The sequence below is a fragment of the Chamaea fasciata genome, unplaced genomic scaffold (assembly GCF_029207755.1).
Source record: "Chamaea fasciata isolate MVZ Bird 193981 ecotype frontalis unplaced genomic scaffold, bChaFas1.0.hap1 SCAF_14, whole genome shotgun sequence".
NCBI lineage: Eukaryota > Metazoa > Chordata > Aves > Passeriformes > Sylviidae > Chamaea > Chamaea fasciata.
Window position 1 is genome coordinate 11090508 of NW_027094099.1, and position 23139 is coordinate 11113646.

A 23139-nucleotide genomic window follows, 5' to 3' on the forward strand; every position below is an offset into this window, starting at 1 on the left:
CACTCTGCAGTCCCTAAAATCACCAGTTTTATTACTTCAAAGTCTTTTGAATCACTTAACAGAAATCATTGAACAGAGATCTTTATTATTTAATCTGCAAATATTTAAATACAAGACTGCTTTTATGTACATGAAAAATATCTTTAATCGTTAAAAAAGTTTTAAGAAATGAAGATAAATACAGCGAAGTTAGAGCAGCAGCTACTTCTGTTGTTTGAGGTGGAACAAGTCTTAAGCCAGCATCTACTCTCGATGTCTCAAAATTAGAATTTTTAAATAATGTAAGAGTTTAAGCTAGCATAAGAAAAAACCTCACCTTAACACCTGCATCCTAACACAAAGCAGGTCTTGAATTTGGAACTGAACACTTTGGCAAGTTAAAAGACAGTCAAAACACTATTCCAGCATTGAGAGAAATCTGCAGGCTCAGCTGCTCCCCTCCTGCTCTCAGGTTGAAGTTTATTTCATGTGGCTCAAAGCCCTTCCTTTCCCCCAGGGCCAGCAGGGGAGCAGTGAGGTGGAGAGACAGAGTGACTGCAGTGCCCCCGAGGCTGACTGTCCCCTCCTGAGAGTTCCAGGACAGGCGTCCCATGGAGCACAGACTGACAGGGAGCTGCACACTGGCCCAGAACCAGTTTTCCCCCAGCTGTCCCATTAGACATACACAGCTGCAGCCTGCATGGAGATTTAGCACATAAGGGCTCCAAGAGCAGCAAGTTTGATGTGTTTTTCACTCTAGTTTTGATTTTTGACTAGCTATTTTTCTCTCTAGCCCCTTAGAAAGCTGTTGGAAATCAGTGCCAGCAGCACTGGTCACAGTATCTGCTCTGTCAGAATGATATGCTTTTTCACATTTCCAGGATACATTTTTCCAAGTTAAGGCTGGCACAGCTCTGCTGTGATACACTCTATCTAGGAATATACAATACTGAAATGGGGACTTCCAGCTGCTAGACTATAGAAACACTGCATTTAATAACAGGCAGGAATTTTTTACAACTTGCTTTTAATTCTGAAGTGTTTCACTCTAGGAAGTGATCCAGACCAGCTTTACATATTTCTGCATCAGGATCTGAGCAGGAAACATTTCAGACACTCATCACTCTTCTGAACAGTGTTTTACTTCAGACTTGCTCAAGGTGCAAAGGTATGATCGGTTCCATGTTTCCCACTCAGCCTGGAAAGAGAAATTACCTTTGGAGAACACCAGAATACTGAGAAAGCTGAGGCAGCCTCATGTTCATTGTCAAGTATTTAACATCCTTTTAGGGCACATGTTTAGAAGCTTTGTAAACTCTCTACCCTCCTCTGTTTCAGCAGGTCACAGAAACCAGATCCTTGTGTAAGAGTAAAAATAACTTCCCATGGAACTTGTATTCTACTACTATTTGTATCAGGGAATCCAAGGCCAGGGTCCAGAATCAGAAGGTAGGAAATTCCATCATGTTATGGACAATGCTTCTCACAAAGACATCGGATGGAATATGTGAATTCCAAATTCCAGATATTACAGGATATCAACAAACACAGAGTCTATGTCACCTGGGACTGAGAGGTGTTTTAAGATGATTGTCCACATTACATGACAGAACAGCTGGGATCTTCATTTTGCTGCAGAGAGAAAACATGAAAACAGACTAATTAGCATGTGCACAAACTTAACATTTCTTGCTGGTTACCCACTTGATCCTCATATAGGCAGGTAGGCTTTTTAGCACTTTGTAGATTTAATTACTTATTAATAAAGCAAAGCAGATTTTCAAAAGGCAGTACATGAACTGTACTTCACAAGTCTTTAAGTCCATGCAGTACATAAGTCTGTGCCTTCCTTAAAGAAAGGCTGTCAGACTGCCCACAGCTACCTCACTTCCCAAGCATCAGAACCTAAGTGGCATGCAGATACGTGCTGCCCTCCTTAGGATGGTAAAAGCAGAAGCAAAACTTGGAAAGGCTGCCTTCCTTTAAAGCACAGCATGCATTCTTCCCATTATCTTACTGCATGCAACAAGTGAACTTCTGTTTACTAAGCAGCCATTTCAGTACTACCAAGGTAGCAGAAGCATATAGGTACTAATGTCAAAAGTTTAATAGGAATTCAGCAAACAGGAATGACATTAAAATTTGACTGGAAGTATTAGAATGGAGTCTTACCATAAATGGCACACAACTGTATTGTAAAGTTGCTGATAAAACAGATTAGAAGTGTAAGGAAGAAAGTTACTTTTGCTTTCCATCACTGTTTATTAAACAAGTCATATAAGTGAACTCAAAAATACCTTTTGAAATAAAAAGAAGCCACCCTTGAGGAGAGGCTCTACTCTGAGTATGAGAAGAAGCTTGTATTACTAAGAGCCCAGAGGGCAGAACAGCATTATAGACCTTCTCAATAGCCTATTTAACGGGGTCTCACCATCGTTCAGTGAGACTGAAAATATTACAAGAATGTGTATGCAAGTCAGGAGACTGATAAAGATCCTTTAAGCCACATGGTATTGTGGAAACAGACATTTACCCTGATTTTCTGCTTGAAAGGACAAAAAAACCCCAACCAAACAAACACACAAGCCAAAAAAAAAACCAAGCCAGCAGGCAGTAACTGCCTGTTTAGGTGCATCTTTTTCAGAAAGACAGTACTAAGGTACTTTTAAGTTATTTTTCAGACAGATTATGTAAATATCTAGGAAATGGTAGTGGGAGCTTTAACCTAGTGCAGTAAGATGTGATGACTCCTTGTAACTGTGTAGGATCAGTTTTAGGAAGAGCTGTGGTAATTTAACATTTGTCAGCAGAGCTTTTAGCTAAGCATCCCCTTGCTCTCAGGCTTTGGAGTTTGTACCATAGTACTGTTTCAGGTCAAGACATAAACCAACTTGAGTCAAGTACAGTGTGTAATTGTTTGGTTAGGACCAGCTTAAAGCCCTCATATTAGTTGGTTTAGACTATTTGAGCAATTAAAGACAGCTTATATTATATCAAAGTACAGTAGGACCATCAAAAATGCATCAGTTCAGAATTGTCTTATGGTGAGTCAAAAGCCATATGAAGGGGCTGGATAGTCTTGCACAGGATATTACACCTTGCAAGTTTGTAGCTAAAAGTTTGCAAGTATACTGACCTTAAGTTCACACTGAAATCATCTTAAAAGCAAGCCAGGGACACTGGAGTGGCAAGTCACTTCACCCCATAGAAGAAGTTAGTGTTTGTGTTCTGTTCTTGGGATAACAGCTTTAATTCACAGACATATTTAGATGATACAGACACTAAAGGTTGTGTTTTCAGGGTGTCAGTAATAAGATATCAAATAATTAATGCTACTGTTTGATCATTCTCAGAGAATAAGCGAAATTTCAGTTGCATTTCTGATGCAAAGCCATGCAAGCTACATCCTACGTGGGACAAGACTGCAGCACTACTGCTGAAGCAAGTTTTCTGTGAGGTGACAAGCATGATTCTCACCATCTCACCTGCTTAAGGATGCTCACAGGAACCACTATCATGAAACCAAACAACATTTCTTTTTTCTTCTTCTTTTGGTCTGACATCAAGAAAAACATTAAGAGTTGTGGGATATGAAGAGTACTTGAAGCAGTATTTTCACTTAGTAAGGACAAGAAATGGCCATTGAATGACTCTGCTGACAGCATATATTTAAACTTCAGGCAGCTTACCTGAGATGCAAACTCTGCTTCACTTCCAGTTATTTCTTCATAATCATCATCTTGCTCACTTTCTTCTCCTCTGGGTACAAGCTTTATCTTCCTCTCTGCGAGTTCCTAGAATACAATTGAATTACCACCAAGACCCCTCAGGAATTAAGCACAAACAAGTTTAGCATTAGGACAGCAGAAGTGTTTTATTATTTCACTTACCTCACCATCATCTGTAATGAGTGTAACACCAATATTATCCCCAGTTCCCCAAGACTTCTGAGACTTCCAGACCAGATCACTAGGACCTGGGCTTACACCAGCAGCTGCACCCCAGATCTGAAACAGGTTTACAGTGAGCTTGTGAAGAATCTTTTTCTGTAGTTAGATTACAATTCAGTCTAACACATATACCTATTAAGTATTTTAATACCAAAGACATCCAGTAGGAGAAACTGAACCACTGCAATCCCTGGCAAATTAGTTCTTTTCAGGACTACCAAGAATGGTGGTAAAAGTTTTTCTAGCTGAAGGCTGTAAACACTGCAGAAAAGGCTGTTAACGTATATGCAATGTAGAGGTAGCCCTGGTTGCCCATACAGAACATTTGAGTCACAGAGCCAAGCCACAGTCACAGACATGCTCAGGGCAGCAACTTGTGTGTGCAAGAGCCTCTCACCTGGGTCAGTCACAGTTCTGTTGAGCAAACTCCTCCACAGTTTGGAGTAGCAAGTGTAGAGTTGAGCTCTTTGATCACCATCTACATGTACTTGGAGTATGATTTTAGAGCTCGTATTTCATTTTACTACAAATCATGAGCTCAGCATTGCTGACCTGGAGTAGGCTAAAGATTTTAGCTAGAGTGAGTCTCCGCACAACTTTTATCAAGTCACAGGACTGTGGGAAACCCTAAGAAAAAACTAGAATACAGTGATTCTGTTTACAATTAGACCACACTCCAGTCTGGGATGATCCAAGTTCAGTCCAAGCTTTTGAGGAAATGTAATTAGCATTTCAGATGAGGTTGCTTCAAGGATTTTCCCCATATCTATCTCCACGTAAAATAAGAGATTTAGTTCTCTAGACACTTGGAGTATCTATTTAGTTTTCCATATTACACGAATCTCTACTGACATCTAACATAACATAAGAACAGAACTCTGAGAAGTTTTACAAACACAATACCTACTGTAACTTCTTGTCCTGCCTGAAGAGTGAACCGTGAGGGAAACTTGTAAGTAACATCCGCCACGCTTTCAATACGTCGTCTCAACACCCAGCCATGTAGAGGTTGATCCTGTGGGACAAGGAATTTCTCTCAGCATTACAGACCAACACCATATAATTCAAACACAAGGTTCTTTCCAGACTCATGGGCCAGTTTTAATCCCACTCATGTACCATACAAGTATCTGACAATTTTGAAGCAGCAGCCACATTTCCATTAACGGCTCCCTATATTTTCTCCCTAGGCTTTAGGATTAATCTCCGTCAAGTAAAGCCACACCTATTCTTACCTTCCATTAACAGGAGGGTTGTGATACTCTTTACCATGGGTCATTCATTCTGTATTTCAGGCTGAAATGGCTAAACTACAAGCGATGTTTTGAAATCCTGATGATGAATTCTAATAGTTCTAGACTTGCAAACTAAACTAGTAGAAGAATTAGCTAATTGGCCAGATAAATCCTCTGCATAGATTAGATACCAACAACTCCATTCAACCTTTTAGCTGTTTTAAGTATTTTCAACTAATGCAAAGCCATCTTTATCCAATTTACAAGAGCCCCCTATTTAGTTCATCAGGGGTAAGTAGTACTTCTGATAGTGTTAGCCTGAATCAGATGACAAACAGCTGAAGGGGTTTGATTTCTGCATAATAGAACCCCCTGCACCTCCACCCAAAAGCACCTCCCAGACAGCCCTGGGAACAGAGCACCTGCAGTACCAAAGTTCAGTCTCTAGTCTGTCACTAAGCTAATGCCACCCCCAAGCAGTCACACATTGCAATGCAGACTTGCAAATGGAAGTACCTCATCAGAGTGGTTTTTAAGCCTGACAAATTTCCCATCTGCATCAATCTCTTCAATAGATACATTTCCAGTAGCTGAAACATGCTGAATAGTCTTAAATGCAGCACTATGCTCCCTCTTTTTGGTTTCTCTGATTTTCCTTTTCTTCCCGTGCAGGAATCGTCGTCCCTGACTTGCTGCTTGAGTTGCCGTGCTGTGTGAAACTGGACTGGGTGACAGCTTTAGCCTAGAAGAGAGTCAGATAACATTCACCTGAGTATCTGATGTGCTTTGTTTCTTCTCATGCCTACCCTCCCACTACATCCAAGCCTAACAGCTTCCTATAGCCAAGCCTTCCATGGGGTCTTAAATACAAAATTTTACTTTTATTGGCGGGAGCAGCTAGGCTTTGTTAAGTTTGGAAGACAGCCCCAGAGTTCAGACCAAGCTTACATTAATAAAAGATTCACAACTGCACTAAATATTCCTTTAAAGTCTCAACAGACACAATCTTCAGTGAAAGTAATTTTAAGTTTTTGATCCCTCTTAGCATGTATTGAGAGTTCATGTTCTCATCATGCATGCAAGATACCACATCTGCATAGACGAGTTGATCCAAGTTCCCAACTTCATTCATGGAACTTGAATGATCTTTAAGATGTAGCACAAAACTTTGAGAGAGTTGAGGAATGCTTTAGGACCTTTCAATTTTATCAGCTGCATTTATGAAGTTACTTCATCTTACTGTACCGCATGGTAGATGTGGGATATAAATACAATTTACAGAAGAGGATGCTTCAGTAACTGAATTACTGTATTAGTGATGTGCTTAATGTTTGTTTCTTGTACCCCCACATTCTGAAGGATAAAGAGTTAGTGTAGAGGTCTTGAATGAAGCAAATTCTCATAACGAAGATCTTGTCATAGCCTACCTCTCTTCCTCTCCTTCCAACATCTTTCTGTATGCATTTATTTCCAAGTCTAAAGCCAGTTTCACATCTAAGAGATGCTCATACTCTTCCAGCTGTGTTTGTGCCTGCTTCTGGGCTTGTGCCATTTCTTCCTCCTTTTCAGCCATACGCCTTCGATGGAGATCACGATCATAATCCAGCAAATTCTGGAGCTCCTTTATTCTGCTCTCCAAAGCAACATTCTAAAATTAAGGGGAGGGGGAAAAAATCAAACTATGAGTGAAAATTAGAAAGAGGCCAATGTTTTCAATTGAGAGTAAATTAAAGTAATTATAAGGTTATAAAGACAGAACCTGGGTTTGATATTGATTAACTTGAGATACCAGAGTATCAACTCTCTTCTGTGTTTCCATCAGCTCCTCCCGAGCAGCACTGGCAAACTCACTGTGTCTTGCTGCAGCTAGCTGGGCATTCTCCACCTGTGGATAAGTCATTGTTAGTCTTGAGTTGCACATTAGCATGTATTATAAACAAGGAAGGAAAACCAAATAATTTTCACCTGTTACACCTGGAAATGGTTATCTTTTACTGAAATGTGCAGATACCAATAAAGTCCAGTTCTGTATTGATTTCCAGGGAGGTTTACACAAGTTTGACATTTATGTCAGAAAATAATCAGGTAGTAAAAATTTCTGGATTAGGCTATTTTAGTAATGTATGAGGACTTTGTATGGTATTAAGTAAATGGATTCTCCAGAAAACCAATGGAGACTATGTTTAGAAGCTGCTTGTCAAAGCAAAGAGCTGCAGGATATTGGGTGTACAAATCAAACTATTACCACTCTTCCCCAAAAAGCCTGTAATTACAGAGTTCCTGCATATTTACAAGCAGCATTGAATTGCTCTACAAATACCTCAATCTTGAGATGTCCCAAGAAAGGGTAAAGTACTCCTTCAAGAGGTACTTACAGAATTTTCAGTGGAAATAGAAACACAGGCATCCAAAGGAATTCCCTGAGCTGGCATGCAAGTTGACGTGTAGGAAAAGTTAGGTTTTATTCAAGACTGAAATTGCTTAATACAGACATAACACACCTTGGTCCTAAATCTGTCAGAAGTCTGAAATATTAACTTCTCCTAATCACTCCCTGTATTTATGCTTGAACCAGTTTTGTTTGGGATCAAATGTTTGTAGAAATCCTACTGTCAAATTTGACACTGCTTTGAAATTCCGTAACAACTTATGCCAAGAAGCTCTGCAGTGAATGCAGAGGCTCCATCCATCAGCTGTCTATCTCATTGTGACCTTAATTATGTCAAGGTGTGGAGAATTTCAATCTTGTTTTACTGTCATCTCTTACAAACTCACCTTTGCACTGAATGTTCGCTCCATCTCCTCTTTGTAACCTTGAATTTGTTCTTCATGTTGTTTTCTGAGCCCTTGCAGAGCATCTGAGAGCTTACTCTCAAATTCTCTTTGACGGCCAGATTCTACTTCTGCTATCCTGCTCTCATGGACTCTTTTTGTCTCCTTGAGCTCCTAGGAGAAGAAATTTCTCAGAGAAAAAACAAGCCAATACAGTTTGAAACTGGATTTGGTGTACCAGCTTCATAAGTCCTTCCCTGTTGAAGCACATTTATCATTGAGTACACAGTAATTCAACTTTACGCATATCTTACTCATCCATTAAGTCTGGCACATCCACCTTGCTTGCCTATTGTTTTTCCACCTCACTGTGACCATTGCTTAAACTAATAGATGTAGTAAAAATTTAATTTGTAAGATTAATTCTTTGACCTAGATAGATTCAGTCAGGTTTTTTTTTTTAACTTGGAACACATGCATATACAGTTCAGTTTCTTTAAGCATTGTTACTTCATTTATTTTATTCAAAAAGTAATAGCAGTTGGTAAGAAAAATCAGAATTCTCTATCAAACCATACACTTTGAGATTCCTGCCAGTGAGAAGGAAGCTGGTTTACATTCATAGGTAGATTATTCATTTAGTTATATGTACTGACTTCTCTCACAAAGACACCTCTGTGAAGTGTTAAGAAGTTGGGAACAGAAGTTGCTTAACTTCTTCACTTACATTAGGCTTCAAGTAAACATCTGGAATCATTTAACAGTGACTAATATATGCACTATCACTTACACAAAGTAATATATTGGGATTTCAGTTATATCTTCTGAGATCAACCTAAGAAATCTGTCATATCCTGGTACCTATTGGTACTACCCCAGTTAACATGAGGTTGTGTACTTTCATGGGCCTTCCTAGTTAGGTGGATGTTATGAGCTGATGGGCTGCCATAGGTTGCTAGTTACCTTTTTAGAGATAAAAGCAATGTTAAGATGGGCTTTAAGTGCATCCAGGGATCATGGACACTTAAAAAGATGCCTTGTTAATAAGCTAAAACATACATCTTCATGAAGGCGCTTCTGGAACGTCATTTCTTCCTGCAAAGTTTTCATATGGTTTTCTAGGTCCACCCTCCTCAACATTTCACTGTGGAGATGCTTTTTAGTATCCTCCAGTGACAGATTCAGCTAGAAAAGACAGACAACAGGGTTACCAAAATTAAGAGGTATTTTTTTCAAATTAGGCAGCTGATTTGTTACAGGTCATTCAACCTAATTACCACAGCAATCAAAATGCATGAGTGAAGTGGGTAACTCTGTGTAAATTCTTATGTCAGTGGGATCCAAATATCAGCAACAGAGAGAATCCTATTTAATTGTTATGCAGACTAGATTTCCCACAAGGCAAATATAGAACAGCCCTTAATCCCACCAGCTAAATTTGACTCCTCAAAGTAGACTTCTGATGAATCAATTGTAGTATCCATATATATTCCTCCCCTTTAAAACTGTAATCATTCCAAACTTCTAACATAGCTTTTTGACACTTAATCCACCCAAATTCAGCCTATGTTGACAAAGTAATAAACACTTTCAGTATTATACACTTTCCTGATGTGTTAGAGAATGCTGCAGGAACTATAGCAGTACCTTTCATCTTGCTTTGACTTTAGAACAAGAAACATTACATCCCATAGTCACAGAATTAAAGGTACCTATAACAGGTGGAAGTTTTAAGGAAACCATCAGTAGCATTTGCTGTCAGCAAGGTTGTGGAAATCCTTTTGTCCACCTGTCACTGTCATACTTACCAGGCTTTCTCTGCTTTTAAATATCAGTAACTAATTGAGGAAAATCAAGCAAAACCTGCAGGAGCAAAAGCAAAGTTTAGATTCCAATATCAATCCTTACACTGAGTACTTGATCCTTTAATTCACGGAGCTCATTCTCCAAAGTCCGGTTCTCATTCAGGGCTGTTGCTAAATCAGCTTCCTTCGCATTTAGCTGGGCGTCGAGATCTCTCAAACGAGCCTGGGCCACGTTTAAATCGCTTTCTCTTTTGGAATTCCTACAAGGGACAAGTTTTACACTTTTAAGTGCAGCTAGTGAGGGGGAGTTTGTTCTCAATGTGTTTCCCTTCAGAGGGGTCCGTGGTTTAAACACAGGAGAGGCTTGTCAGGCTCACGGTGAGAGCACAAAACAAACCAGACAGGGCTCTCCGACAAGCATCATCTGTTATACCAGAGAGATTCCTGACCCATTTTCCAGCTCGTTCAGTGCGCAGCCCATGCGGAAGCCAGCTATTTTCCACGGCATTCTCAACGGGAGAAGGAAGGGACGGCACAGGCCCCCGGCTGCACGGGGAGGGCTGGGCACGCCCAGCGCCCGGGGCCGAACAATCCTCCAGGGACACCCCCGCAGCAGCGGCGGCCCCAGCCCCGCGGGAAGCGCCTCAGGACACCCGGGCTCCGGGCCCCGCAGCCCCCGGCCGGGCAGGCCGGGCCGCGAGGGCGGCCGGGGCCGGCGGCGCCGGTGCCTCACGGGGCGGAGCGCGGCCGGGGCTGCCGGCGGTGCCGCTGCTCGTCCCCGCTCCCCGGGATGTCCTGCCCGCAGCACACAGGGAGCTTTGTCCCTGGGAGGCCAGCGGCCAGCCCGGGGAGCTGCCCCGCTGGCGCTCAGGCTGCTGCAGCCCTTCAGGCCCCGCCGCGGACGGCTCCCTCCCTCGCTCCGCGGTGCAGGTACAGGGTGAGGCGAGCACTGCTTGCAGAGAAGAGACCATCTCCAGACAAATACCCAGGTAGCGGAACCGCAGGTACCGCCTGGATGGCAAACACTCTTCAATTGCCATTGGCACCACAGTGGAGAAGTGTGAGAAGGGCCCACAACGAGTTCCTGTCAGGGAAGAACACTGTGATAATTCCCCAGACTGCTCCAACTTTTAAAATCCTTGCAATTGCCTGCCCACTATCCAGAGTCGAGTCCTTGCCCAAAACTCGTATTTGAGACTACAAAGAGTAAAGGAAGTTCTCAAAATTTTTTGGCAATATCAGTTCTGCCAAGTGGCAAAGTTGTGTCAACTCATACAATGAGTTTTCCAGTGGATAACTGAGACCAGTTGGCAAGCGTCCAGTAATTCTGCAGGATTGATCAGCTCTAGAAAGCTTGAACTGCAAGGAAAGATTGGAAAATACGAAGGGCTGTTTAGTCTAGAGAAGCGAAAAGTGACAAGAGACAGAACAATTTTTAAATATGTGAAGAACCGCTGCAGAGAGTTAGGGAATCTGTTTTCCATGTCTACTGTGGAAAAGACAGGAAGCTCCAGGCTTTAATTGCAGGGAGGAATATGTGAGTTAGATGTTAGGGAGAGGAAACAGAGTTCACCACTGAAACACACTGCCTGGGGGGGATATTCTGGAATCTCCATCATCCGGAATTTAAAATAAAGGTTACACAAAATCTGCTGGAAGAGATGCAGGTATGGCTGGTTCCAGCACAGGCCTGGGGCATGTGGCTGCATCAGGTGCTTGCTCAAGGCCTTTTCCAGCGGCATTTGTTGATTGTCTTGTGCTAGAAGTTATTTACTCTTTACTCAGACTCTAGGAGAAACATAGCCCTACTAACAGTGAAAAACAAGATAATGTGCTGTAGTTTTAGTATTTAAGGTTTCTTTCTTTTCTAGGTATTAATTATTCACCTTCCTTTTGGGGTCTCTCCTACCACTACCACTAACTGTATTAGATATATTAATTATGTCAATAACACTACATAATATTGACTGTTTCATCCTACAATAATACAAATTTCATTCTGCAATCAAAGTGTGTGCAAATCTGAAATTCCATTAGTATCTGTTTTAACAGTTCACTTTCCAATGTAAGCATCTGACAGCCAGGCTCAGGTTTCCTGGATTCTTTCCTGAAAAATATTATTTTCAAAGAACCCTGGAGCGGAACATTTCATCTTTAACAAGTCTGACTTTGACAAGAGCATTTACTACCTTTTTACTCCAAGTCTGGGGTTCAGAACACCACGTGACAGCCCTATGCAGCAAGCAGTGACAGTTACAGTACTCTGCAACATTCCATATACACCAACCATTCCAGAGCTAAGTGTGGCCTACAGACTATCAATTACAAGCAAAAACTCCGAGGCTCTGCCAATCACATTCCTTGTAAATCAGGATGTCACATAGGCTTGGTCTGGAGAATTTAAATAATTTTACCAATAGCTTTCAGGTATGTTTGAAACAGACTCCTATTTGTCAAGACCAGAGGAGGTCAGCAGCACGTACAGAATTCATTCTTACATTGTCAGCTGCTACGCTGCGTTTGGCATGTTCAGGAGCAAAATGCACATCCACACTCTCTGCTGCAGAAAGGAACTGGTCTTGTCTTTCTCTGCTGTGTTACCTCAGGTGCTTTGACCTTCCTGAGGCTCTGAATTCAACCAATATGCTTATCAACAACTCCTCCTCCCCAAACATCTTCAGCCTGCTTCCAGTCACCGTTGTTTAAATAGTAAGAAAAAACCAAATGCAGTCAGTTTATTGTTGTCAAAAAACTTGAGTTTCTTAAACAGTGATTAATAAGAGCCGGTAGTTAATGCTGTTGGGAAATTATCTGGTGACATTTCATTCTATAAGAGTTAAACAGTCACCAGGTTATTTAAAGGGTGTATAAATCTAAGGACACGATACCCTCAAAGTTTGTTCCAAGTCATCTGAGACATTTGCTGTTAGGCAGCCCAGATACAACACACATTAATATTGGGACTTCAGTCTAGTCCTTTCAGAAACCAGTATGTACCACATATCATTTCCCATAGGCTGTAAACTTAACCACTTCTAAGACCTAGTTATTGTAAAGTAAAAAAAACCCAACCCAACAGTCTAGAGGACTGCATATCTGCCAAGTCTAAAGCTTTACAAACAAAGCCAGAGTTATACAAACACAAAGAGCAGCAAAAAAGTTTTAGAACAGGCATTACCCCTCTCCTCACTGTCCACTCAAGTGGCTGGTTAGATTTATGAAACAGATCTGTGAGCCAAAACCCAGCATGGCAGAGACAAGCCAACAACTATGCAGCTGGAAACAGAAGCTTACGGTTAAAAGCGTGTTTTTCTCCCAACTAGAACAGCTACTTGAGTCCTACTGAGTCTGTGAAGGGGCAATACTTCCTTCAGGCATTAAAAGAAGAAGCTGGTGCCTAAATTTGCTCTGATACAGGTTTACAACAGGATGCAAGGGGCCTGCGGACATACAAATTATTACAAGTCTATAACTAATACAGGGGTACAATGGGGCATTACAGTAACTAGCAGTGCTAGCAGGTTGTATATTTCTACAGAGGAAGCTCGTTGGGATTGGACACTTGTACACACACCTCCTCCTCCTCCAGGAGGATGGGACAGCACTTACATTGCCTTTGTTCAGGCTTGTTGAGCCCAGCTGAGATGATGATCTCAGCCTCAGGATACACAGCTTACAAGAAAGTCAAGCTAAAGCAGCATGCAGCTCATCTCAGACTTAAAAGCAACTAGGAACACTTCTGAGCAGTACCAACCTGGACCAGGAAAGCCGCACTGCTCCCAGAACTATCTTCTCTCCGTATTCCCCTCTGGGCAAAGTCTGAGCAAAACAGCCCCAAAAAAGATGCACTCTGACTCCATATAAACACTCCTTCCACTGCTCCATAACTTTCTGGACACTTGCCAGCATCTTGAGTGTTTCTAAACACAGGTGTGGTGGCAAAGCCATGCAGCTCTGCATTCATAGCCCAGAAGTGCACACAGCATCCCTCGCACTGCAGGAGCCCCATGCCCATCTCAGGCAGGTGCTGATGTGACCCCATAGCATCGCAGGTACACGGCAGCGTCACCACAGCACACTTTCGGAACAGGCACCCAGAGGTCTCCTAACCCCAGACGGCAACGCCTTCAGGGTTATCACACACGCACGACCCGGACATGAAACATCACCGCGCACTCCTCCCACACCCCACGGGCTGCTGCCTGAAGCATCCCCTTCCCCTCACCCTGCAGGTGTCCCGAAGAGGCGGCTCCCCGGGGTGTCCCCGGGCAGGGAGGCCTGCTCGGGGCCGGAGCACCGACCTGACGTGCAGTTGCCGGTGCTCCTCGCCAATCTTGCCCAGCTCCACCTGCAGCGTGGCCCTCTCGATGGCGATGTCATCCAGCGCGCGGCGGGCATCGGCCAGCTCCGCCTCGTAGTGGACCCGCAGGCAGCCCAGCTCCCGGTCGCTGCCCTCCTGGTGCTCGCTCAGCCGCCGCTGCAGCGCCGACTTATCGGCCTCCAGCGCCCGCACCCGCTCGATGTAGGCGGCCAGGCGGTCATTGAGCTGCCGCAGCTCCTCCTTCTCCTGCAGCCGGCTCAGCCGCGCCGGGCTGAGCGGGGACTCGGCGGAGCGGCTCCCGCCGGCCGGCGTGGGGGGCAGCGCCGTGGCCATGGCAGCCTCCGCTCCGGGCCCCGCCGCCGCCGGGACCGCCCCGCGCAGGACACCCAGCGCCCGCCGCCGCCCCAGTATAAATAGCCTCCAGCTGCCGCCGGCCCGCGCCGAGGGTGGGCAGCTTAAAGGGCTCGGGCTGCGCCCTGCGGCCGCCCCGGCCCAACCGAGCCCTGGAGAAAACTATTTTTTTCTCCCCTTTCCCACCCCCCCATCCCGCCCCCCCCCCCTTTTTTTTTCTTTTTTTTTTTTTTTTCCTTTTTTTTTGTTTTTTCCACATGTGCCTTGCTGCATCTTATCGGTCCAATGATGCTGCCCGGAGAAGGCGGGGAAGGAAAAACCTACCGAACCTACTGCAGCCCTGCGTTCTCACAGTCTGGTGCAAGGGGTCGGGGCAAAACCAAAATCCCAGCTTCAGGGAGATGCATGACAGCTGCAGTGATGCTCACGCTCCAGCATGCTGCTGCGTCAGTGCTCTGTTGTGTCTAGGATTTTTTTGCAAATTGTTCAGCTGATGAAAATAACCGGTTTTGTGCTGCTCTTTGTGGGCGTTTTTAGCTTTCCTCTCAGCCATCCCACTTATATAGTGTTCTGGTTAAAAGCTGATGCGTGAGCAAAAGAAGAACGGAGGCAGAAAGACAACCTGCATGAAGACAAATGTGTGAAGCAGTCTGTAAAGCCTTACACTAATTACATTTAATAAAAATCAGTGTTCAGTAAGAAGGTTGCTTCAGCACTTCTTTAGCAGTGATGTGAACGCTGATAATTGTAAGTTTTCTCCACCAGCTAATTAATTTCCCCTTTTTAACTTCCATTTTTGAGAGCAGATGCTATAGGAAACTCATTCAATATGAGCATAAAAAACTCAGAACATTAGAATAACTGTAAATTACAGTGTTTGTTGTAGCAGCTACAAGAAACGTCAATTAAGATCTTAGCTTAAGCTGTTATTTCCTACACAGAAAAATAATCTTGGCAACCTCCTAGAGTTCTTTAAATGTAAAGATAGATTTTTATGAAGATTGTAGGCATAAATTCAAGCTCCTCTTTATAGGTGGACAGGCAGGTAACATAAGAGAACAACATAGTTTGTCCCAAGAGTGTAGCTGGGGAGTTTAGAATTAAGTCATTTATACCTCTGGACACAATGTTACAGAGTAGATACAGATGAAGGTGAGAATCCACAAAAAAAATTATTTTTTTTCTGAGCATCTTTTTATAAAAAACCAAAGCATAACTTCAAGATTCTAAAGCTATGTGCAGCATGGGAGGGACATGGAGCCAGACTAAGCTCCTCTGGTTCTCGTCCGACTAACACCACCAGGAAATTCTTTCCTTAAGAGCTGTTCCAGCGTTTTATTATTTTATTTTGATATAATGAGTACTTGTTTGTCCTTCATTGCCAAGAGAAAACTCAATTTAAAAAAAAAGAAAAAAAAAAAGGGGCATGGTTTAAATCTGAACATGTACCTACCTCTAAGACCAAGATATGTACATCTGAGGATTTATTTCAGCTTTGAAACCTCAGTCCTCTACAAAGAACACTGTGATCGTGTGTCATTGCCATGCTTGATCATTGCATGTTACTGGCCAGCTGTTCAAATACGTTGTATGGTTTTGGAACAGATGCAGGACAAAGCAAGAAACCTGCTATTCTAAGAATATTTTTTCTTGTCTGCCAAGGCTTTGTGATAATGCAAACAAAAACAGCTGAAAGAAATTGTTCAAAAATAGTCCAAGCTAGTTTTATCTTTTGTATTCTTTACCTACTCTCCCTGTGTGAGAACAGAAGGAGGCAACTTAAGAAAAGCATAATAGAAATCTGTTGCTGATTCTTTTCTTCGTGACATTTTTTTTCTGACTTCTACTTTGATAGTCTGCATTGCTTAGACAACAAATATAGCTGAGGAATTCCTGCAGAGATAAGCCTGTGCCATCCTTTCCCACTGTTTCAAGTTTAAAGATATTAGAAATATTCCAGGATTAAGAGATAAGGGGGGAAAATGTGGGAAAAGGCACATATCCCAGAATAAATCAGAGTAAAAATTATTCTACAAATAGTCCTTTTACAGTAAAATACAGGTATGGGAGATTTAGATGGTATAAGCAGATGCCACAAAGTTGGAATAAATAACATTGTTGATTTTTTCAAGTATCTTAAGAAGCCCTTGATCTTGAGTTGGTGAAATGAGGTGCAACAAGAAAACAGCAATGAATACAATAAAAAAGCAGGGAAAAAAAAAATCAAGTAATCTTTTTGTTATCCTTTTCCATAGATATCTTCTAACTAAATCCAGCCAGGTGTAAGCAGTGTGCCCATATTGGTCCCAAAATATTGTGAGGGCTCGTGGGCACCAACAGCCTGGTGACCTTGACCAACCTCAGCTGAGGCTTCTCCCCATGCTGTGCCCAGGGCTGCTGGAGCTTCACTAAAGCTCTGGCCTGGCGTTCAATCCTCCCTTCGTGCTCCCTTGTGGTTTTGCTGAGCTGTGGGTCTGGTGCCCCATGGAGTGATTTTCTGGCTTGACTTGTACCAGCCTCATTTCTGAACTTTGCCTGGGCTCTCTGCAGCCTTGGCTGTCCCCTCTAGCCCCCGTGTAGCTCACCTAGGAGCAGTGGCACAGGGCCACAGCCTGTGTGGCTCCTGCCATGCAGCCTGCCCACCTGGCTGGGCTCTCTGTCCTTTTGGGAAGCAGCTGGACTTGGCCACTCCTTGGATGACAGTTTGTTAGAGCCATGGCTGCTACATAGTTAGGTAAGGTGAAGTTTCTTGATAGTAATATCACTTTTTAGACTTTTCTGGTCACCCAATACAAAATGCTTAAATTGATAAATTTTCAAGGGTTTGTAACTTTTGATAACTTTTAAAATTGATATCTTTTAATTAATTGATAACTTCATTGATAATTGATAACTTTTTAAATTGATAACTCAATTGATAACTTTTCAAGGGTCAAATGGAGTTGAGGCTGTGCATAGTAAGCAGTCAGACTTGACTATTGTGACAATACTGTCACTCTTTTTCTGTGCTGAAAAATATAAGCATAGATGCAGAATCAGCATAAACAATGGAAAATTGTGTAGCATTTTGGTGGTTTTCTCTGGATGTTATTCTGCTCTGTAAGTCACCTGGGTGACTTTTCCTAAACACTCACTGGAATAAAATCAAGGTATCACTGGACCTTAAGTATAACGCCTTAAGGAGCCACTATGTATAGTGGTAATACTGTTTCAAATGGTATTACCCTGAGGCATTGGAATGTATCAAAAAATACCTTCCTAAGCAGTCTGTTTACAGAGAGATGTTAGTGACTAACACAAGACCAGAGCTAATGAGGACAAATTGAGTTCTGTTGACCTGATAATGGTTGCCACAATATCAGAGTAGGTACTTTTCCCTGAGAAAACTAGAGATCACCCACCAGGAAGGTTAAAGGGCAGTTTCTGTGTCATAGGTGGTAGTACACAGAGATGGGAAAGGCCTTTGCTGAGCACATTATTGTACAAGGGCTCCTCCTCTGCAGTACACCAGCCTATGCCTCTATTTGCCTGGTTAAATTAAGCAGTACAAGTCAGTTGGCTTATAGTGGCTTTTGTCTGCTTTGGAACAACAGACTCCTATAAACTGGTAACGGGGAAAAAAAATTTCTTTGTGGCCTTACCAGGGGCAAAACTAAACAATAGACTTTGCTTGGTAGAATATGAAATGTAGAAAATACACCTGATAATAGCCTTTTGTAGGTAACACTGGACAAGTTCCTTGCTTAGTCCTGGTTTCCAGCTGCCAGTGACCAAACTCTGCTCTCAGCTACAAACACAGAAGCTGTTGCTACTCATAGTCTGTATTGGTACTGCTGTGCCCAGCACTTGGCTTGCTGTCTGAAGGTGCACAGTGAAGTGTGCATTCATCTTCTCTTTTCATAACCTCACTTTCTGTGCCACTAGTATTCATCCCAATGATGTATCTTGTGTTTCTTCCAGCCTTTTATTTTCTTTTTATTCCTTCTCCCTGTTTGCTCCTTGCTTATGTTTTCTTCCATTTCCATGTTGGTGCGCATCGTGCTGGATGCTCGTGTCGTGACATGCACAAGTCCTCTTGCAACACACAGGCCACTTACTTTGCTCTTGCTCTTCCCCAGTGAGCCATTACAGCAGGGACAGGTCTTGCTGACCTTTGTCTGTTGCCCAGGACTTGCAATATAATTGATTTCCATAGAGCCTCTGTTTATTCAGCAAATGTTGCCTCTTCCACATAGCACTCAATAACATTTTATTTTTAACAATCACAGAATGAGGAAATCAGTGGTGCATGAGAAGAAAATGGCAGATAAATTCACGACTTCGATATTCCATATCTGTAGTCTCACTGGGTTACGTTACTTTGCAAACTAGAAAGAATATCTGTTAACACATAGTTATGTGCAGATAAGTCATTTTACCTCCACAATAAACTTTTCATTTTGCCTTATCTGCATTCAACATTTATCTGTACAAATTCATATTTTCTGATTATGCCCAACATAATTACCTAAATCCTTTCAAAAATATTTTTTGAAAACCCACAAAATGATCATGTAAGTGTATTATAGGTATGTCAAAATGTTGATTCTAACATTTTGGTTAAGGCTGTGAACTAGGACAAAAAGTAAGTTTGCCCCATTTGAAGGTATGTTGGTTTTGCTCCTACTGTATAGGATCATAAATATGCAAATAAGTGACAAGTTGTTTTGCTTAAGCACTACAAGGAATTTGAAAGACAAGAAAGAACAAATATTTATTCAAGTACTTGAAACAGTGGCCATTTGAATATATTGTTTTGGTTAATTCTAGACTCATTTGAACACAAACCAAGAGGGAGATGGTGCTTTTCTTCTATAATGTTTAGGTCTATACCTAAGCAGTTTTTCTTTCTGTAAGCCTTGAGGATTTTTTTCTACTTACTGTATTGATGAAGCTGTTTCTAAAGCCCAGGGCAAGGATCTACATGGAATGCAATGGGTTCCACAACACCAACAAATGAAAGACAGGGTGCTGTGGCTGAGCTTTCTACCTTTATACTCAGAGAGGCTTTACTCTTTATAGGGTATAACGTACTTGTGAAGGTTGACAGTGTGTGATTGCTCTCTGCCCTGGAGGGCTTGTTATTTCAGAGTAAACAAGCACCCTGTGCCTATACAGTGCAGGGCCAAAGAACTGATTAGACTGCGTCAGGGTTCTCATTACTCTAGTTACAGGAAATTTAACATTTTGCTTTCATTAATTAATCAGGTGCAGCTCTATTACTGATAACTTTGAGATGTTGAACCAAAATGCAGTTTCTGCATGGGGCCTCTGCAGGATACTTCCAATTTTGCTGTACCTTATTCAGAGTGCTGATTTATGAGCCAGACGTTGTTCTGCACCATTTCAATGGTTTTTAAATGTGTAGTTTAGCCAAACACGTTTTCTCTTGAGTAGTAAAGACTTTTGTTGTGATGAAAGAATGGCCTCCATGATCATCAGATTTTCTTACTTGAACTCGTTTTGAGGAAATAATTATACAAAAATGGAATCTGTTGAAGAGGTATATCTATCTGCATTTTAGGACAAAGATAAATAGAGAAGTGTTAGGTTTCTCTTTTCAATATAAAGGCTTTCTGTTAATGTTCAAGGAGTGAAATTTGGTGGTTATCATGTGATTTAACAGAAGTTTTTTGTTTGCCAGACCAGAGATTTATTTTTTTTCAGTTTAGCCTTTTGGCAGCTATATCTTGCAGAATCTTTTTTCTCTGCCACTTCTGCCTGTACTGTTGAGTGCAAGTTGAAATTTTCTGTTACAATTGAATATAAATCAAGAAATTACAATATTTCATGGTTATGTTTGATAGTGAAGACACATGGTCTTAAGTCTGTGTAAAACAAAGGATAATACCATCATATTTCCAACGCTTTTCCTCATGAGAGCCCATGCCAGCTGTACAGATGGATGACATTGCTGTTAAGTGTTCAATGAAATAATAACTGCAAATGTCCATATTTCACAATTTTATGAACAGTAAATGCTTTAGAGTTGTCATTTCCCACATAACTTAAATTATGCATATTTTAGAGACCAGCAAAAACAAAGCACATATGGAATAAAAGCGCCTTGCTAAAAGCAAGGGACAAATACATCTGAGCTGAGTGTTAAAAGCATTGCTATAGTTTGTTATTCAAAAATCTTAGACTGACTCTTCTGGGCTAATGTGGCATGAGTGGAAATTAAAAACTGTGTGGTAAAAATTGCTACTAAGGTAATACCTAAAGCAGTTGACGGTGGACTAGGGATGTGCAAACATAATGTAATAGGCATTGAACAGAATTTCTGCCTTGAAGAGTTTGTAATCCACACAGACAAGACAGAGTAAGCAAAAAGGAAGTCAAATATTTCCTTAAAAATGATGTTTTATTTTAAACTTGAATGGGTTATTAGTTTTTGCAGAATTGTTGATGAACATCTCCAGGTATGAAAATTAGGCAACCAGAACCTTTAAATTTGTGGCCCTTTTAACTTTATGGTGTGTGTTAAGGAGTCTACTATGGAGTTGTAGATGCTGTGGAATTTGAATTTGGTCCTTGTTTTCAATCACAACTTGCCTGAACTCCTGAGTTTCATTCAGGTTTTGCTTGGCTCACCAGAAGAGGTTATGAAGACGTCCAACAGGAGTCAAAATTTCAAAGCTTCCAGATTCACTGAAAGTTTGGAGAGAAAAGAGTGAAGTGACAGGAGTGTGTAGTGAGGCTGAGGTGAAGAAATTAAAGTGGATAAAAGAGAACACAAATCAGCATTCAATGAGAATGAGATTCACATAGGAAAATGCCCTGTTTTCCCATCACAAGGAAGGCTTCATGCAACACATTCCATCGGAAAAGTGCTATCCAAAACCCTGTGTAGTTCCTAGTAGTAGGCTGAGGCTATGTTTATGCTCCAAATACTGTTGTTTTCTGGGTGCTCGTCTTCCTTGCAAAAAGAATGATTTCAATGTAACATAACCAGACCCATGGATTACAGGGGAGAACACTTAAGTCATTCCAGCAGTGGGGTAACACCTTCCTGATCTCTACTTTCCAAGGTAGGTACCAGAAGATAGGTGTGTTGTTTACTGTAATGCTGCTTTCTGAAATCTCCCTGGCGGCTAATGCTTGTGGGTGCTTATCTCCATTTTCTTATGTGTTGTAAAAATTCAGACATAGAATCTCTGACCTGGACCAGGATTACATGAGGAATTAGGGGTGGGTGTGTGTGTGTGTAAACAGCAGCCTCGCTTCAGTTGCTGAATCTGATGCGAGCTAATCTAGGCTGCTTTCTAGTACACAATTTCTCGACACCTTAATTTACTGTAGATGGACAAATGTTTATAACACTTGCATATATTAATTACAAGAGAAAAGATGTTCTAGGTAAGGATGGTGCCAGCTGGGTACATTCCTAAGAAGATGGCAGGTCTTGAGGGTCAGCTTCATCTCCATGGTTTTGGCAGAGGAAAATGTACTTTCTACATTAATGAAGAAGTGCATCTACATTAGATGATCTAATGACTAAATTCTGGCTTTAAAATCACCTGTGATCTAGCCTGAAGTATATGCTACCTGCATGGGTATACAATTTTGGAAAGTAAAAATTGCAGGGTTATAACTGATATCAAAGTGAAGGGACTGTTTAATAACTGTGGCAACGGAAATGGATGGAAAGCCAGGCTTTCCAGGAAGCTGATGCACTTTCAGCTGAGCAGTATTAGAAAAATAGAAGATCCGGTCCTTAGCAGCACTCTTGCCTATTATCATAATGTACAGACTGGGAAGAACAGCTTGCCTCAGGTGTCCGGGCGCACCTGAAACAGAGCAGCCTGTGGGTTGGGTGGCACGGAGGGGGCAGCGCTGGTGTCTCTGCGGGGTCGCTGCGAACCTTCGCGCTGCTCCCGGCCGGGCGTGCGGCTCTCCTGCCGGCGCTCGGCCCCGGGCTCTGCAGGCTGGTTTCAGCAGAGGGCACTCTGTTCCTAACGATAGAGGAGCCGCCTTTCCGTGCTGGTGAGAAACCTAAACAGATTGGAAAAGTTTCCAGTGCAACATATTTGAACAAACTCTTCATCGGTTATGTTTAGTCCGCTGGAGCATATTTTTAACTTCAGTGGCAGGGATCAGAGCCCTTTCTCTACGTGCTGCTCTTAGCGGACTCGACGAAAGCTTGGAACATCAGTGGAAGCCGTAGTGCAAAGGTAGAGGATTTTGGCGTTCCTGTTTAGCAGCTCGAAGCTCAGAGGGAGAACGAGAGCGAAGCTGTCGTAGAGACATATTCGCCAGATTTACAGTAGGAAACCTAAAATTATTGTAGACGGCAGCATGATTAAAGCCCTACTCGGTGTGCGAGCAGATTTGTAGCTGTATAGCGAGAGTTACTTGCAGATGAGACACAGGATGGTTGCGGTTTTGGAAGCTGCTTTGTATCGGATTCGGGGGCTGACTTCACGGTAGCTTTTGCTCCTCGGGGGAAGACGAACCACTTGGTCCCGGGCTGCCGGGGTCTCGGCCCCCGACATCGGAGCGTCGCCAGTGCCTCCGCAGCCGGGGGTGGGGGGTCGGGACGGGCCGGGCCCGCTTGGCCGCCCGCCCGCTCTGGCCGGCCGGGGCGGCAGAGGCTGCGCGGGGGGCGCCGAGCGAGGCGCGGAGCGGGAGCCGGGCCGGGCCGGGCCCCGCGCCGCAGGTGGAGGCGCCCGGGCGCCTCCGGCCGG

The 23139-nt window shown here is 42.6% G+C and overlaps 1 protein-coding gene across 4 annotated transcripts; it reads right to left on the minus strand.

Annotated features, from left to right (window-relative positions):
* Positions 1-65: 65 nt before the first annotated feature.
* On the minus strand, positions 66-14432 carry LOC136296828 (lamin-B3-like). Of its 4 annotated transcripts, none has more exons than XM_066196265.1 (12): positions 14043-14432; positions 9845-10001; positions 8996-9121; positions 7940-8110; positions 6924-7049; positions 6592-6812; positions 5681-5906; positions 4837-4944; positions 3870-3986; positions 3669-3773; positions 1543-1611; positions 66-1177 (listed from the first exon to the last, which is right to left on the minus strand). In XM_066196265.1, exons 1-11 carry the CDS (start codon positions 14393-14395, stop codon positions 1579-1581), a joined length of 1743 nt encoding a protein of 580 aa, XP_066052362.1. In that variant the 5' UTR covers positions 14396-14432; the 3' UTR covers positions 66-1177; positions 1543-1578. The 4 variants fall into 4 exon arrangements, 3 of the variants coding, with proteins under 3 accessions (XP_066052362.1, XP_066052363.1, XP_066052361.1); XM_066196266.1 differs by lacking the exon at positions 14043-14432 and adding exons at positions 3465-3535; positions 10191-10257 and having other exon boundaries at positions 66-1611; XM_066196264.1 differs by having other exon boundaries at positions 66-1611.
* Positions 14433-23139: the final 8707 nt, after the last annotated feature.

Coding starts and splice junctions, on each gene's coding strand:
- LOC136296828 (XM_066196265.1), bottom strand. CDS start 14,395: ATGGCCACGGCGCTGCCCCCCACGCCGGCCGGCGGGAGCCGCTCCGCC. Junction 6,813..6,923: donor TTAATCAATATCAAACCCAG/GTTCTGTCTTTA, acceptor CCTTAATTTTAG/AATGTTGCTTTGGAGAGCAG. Junction 4,945..5,680: donor TTAAAAACCACTCTGATGAG/GTACTTCCATTT, acceptor CTTGTCCCACAG/GATCAACCTCTACATGGCTG.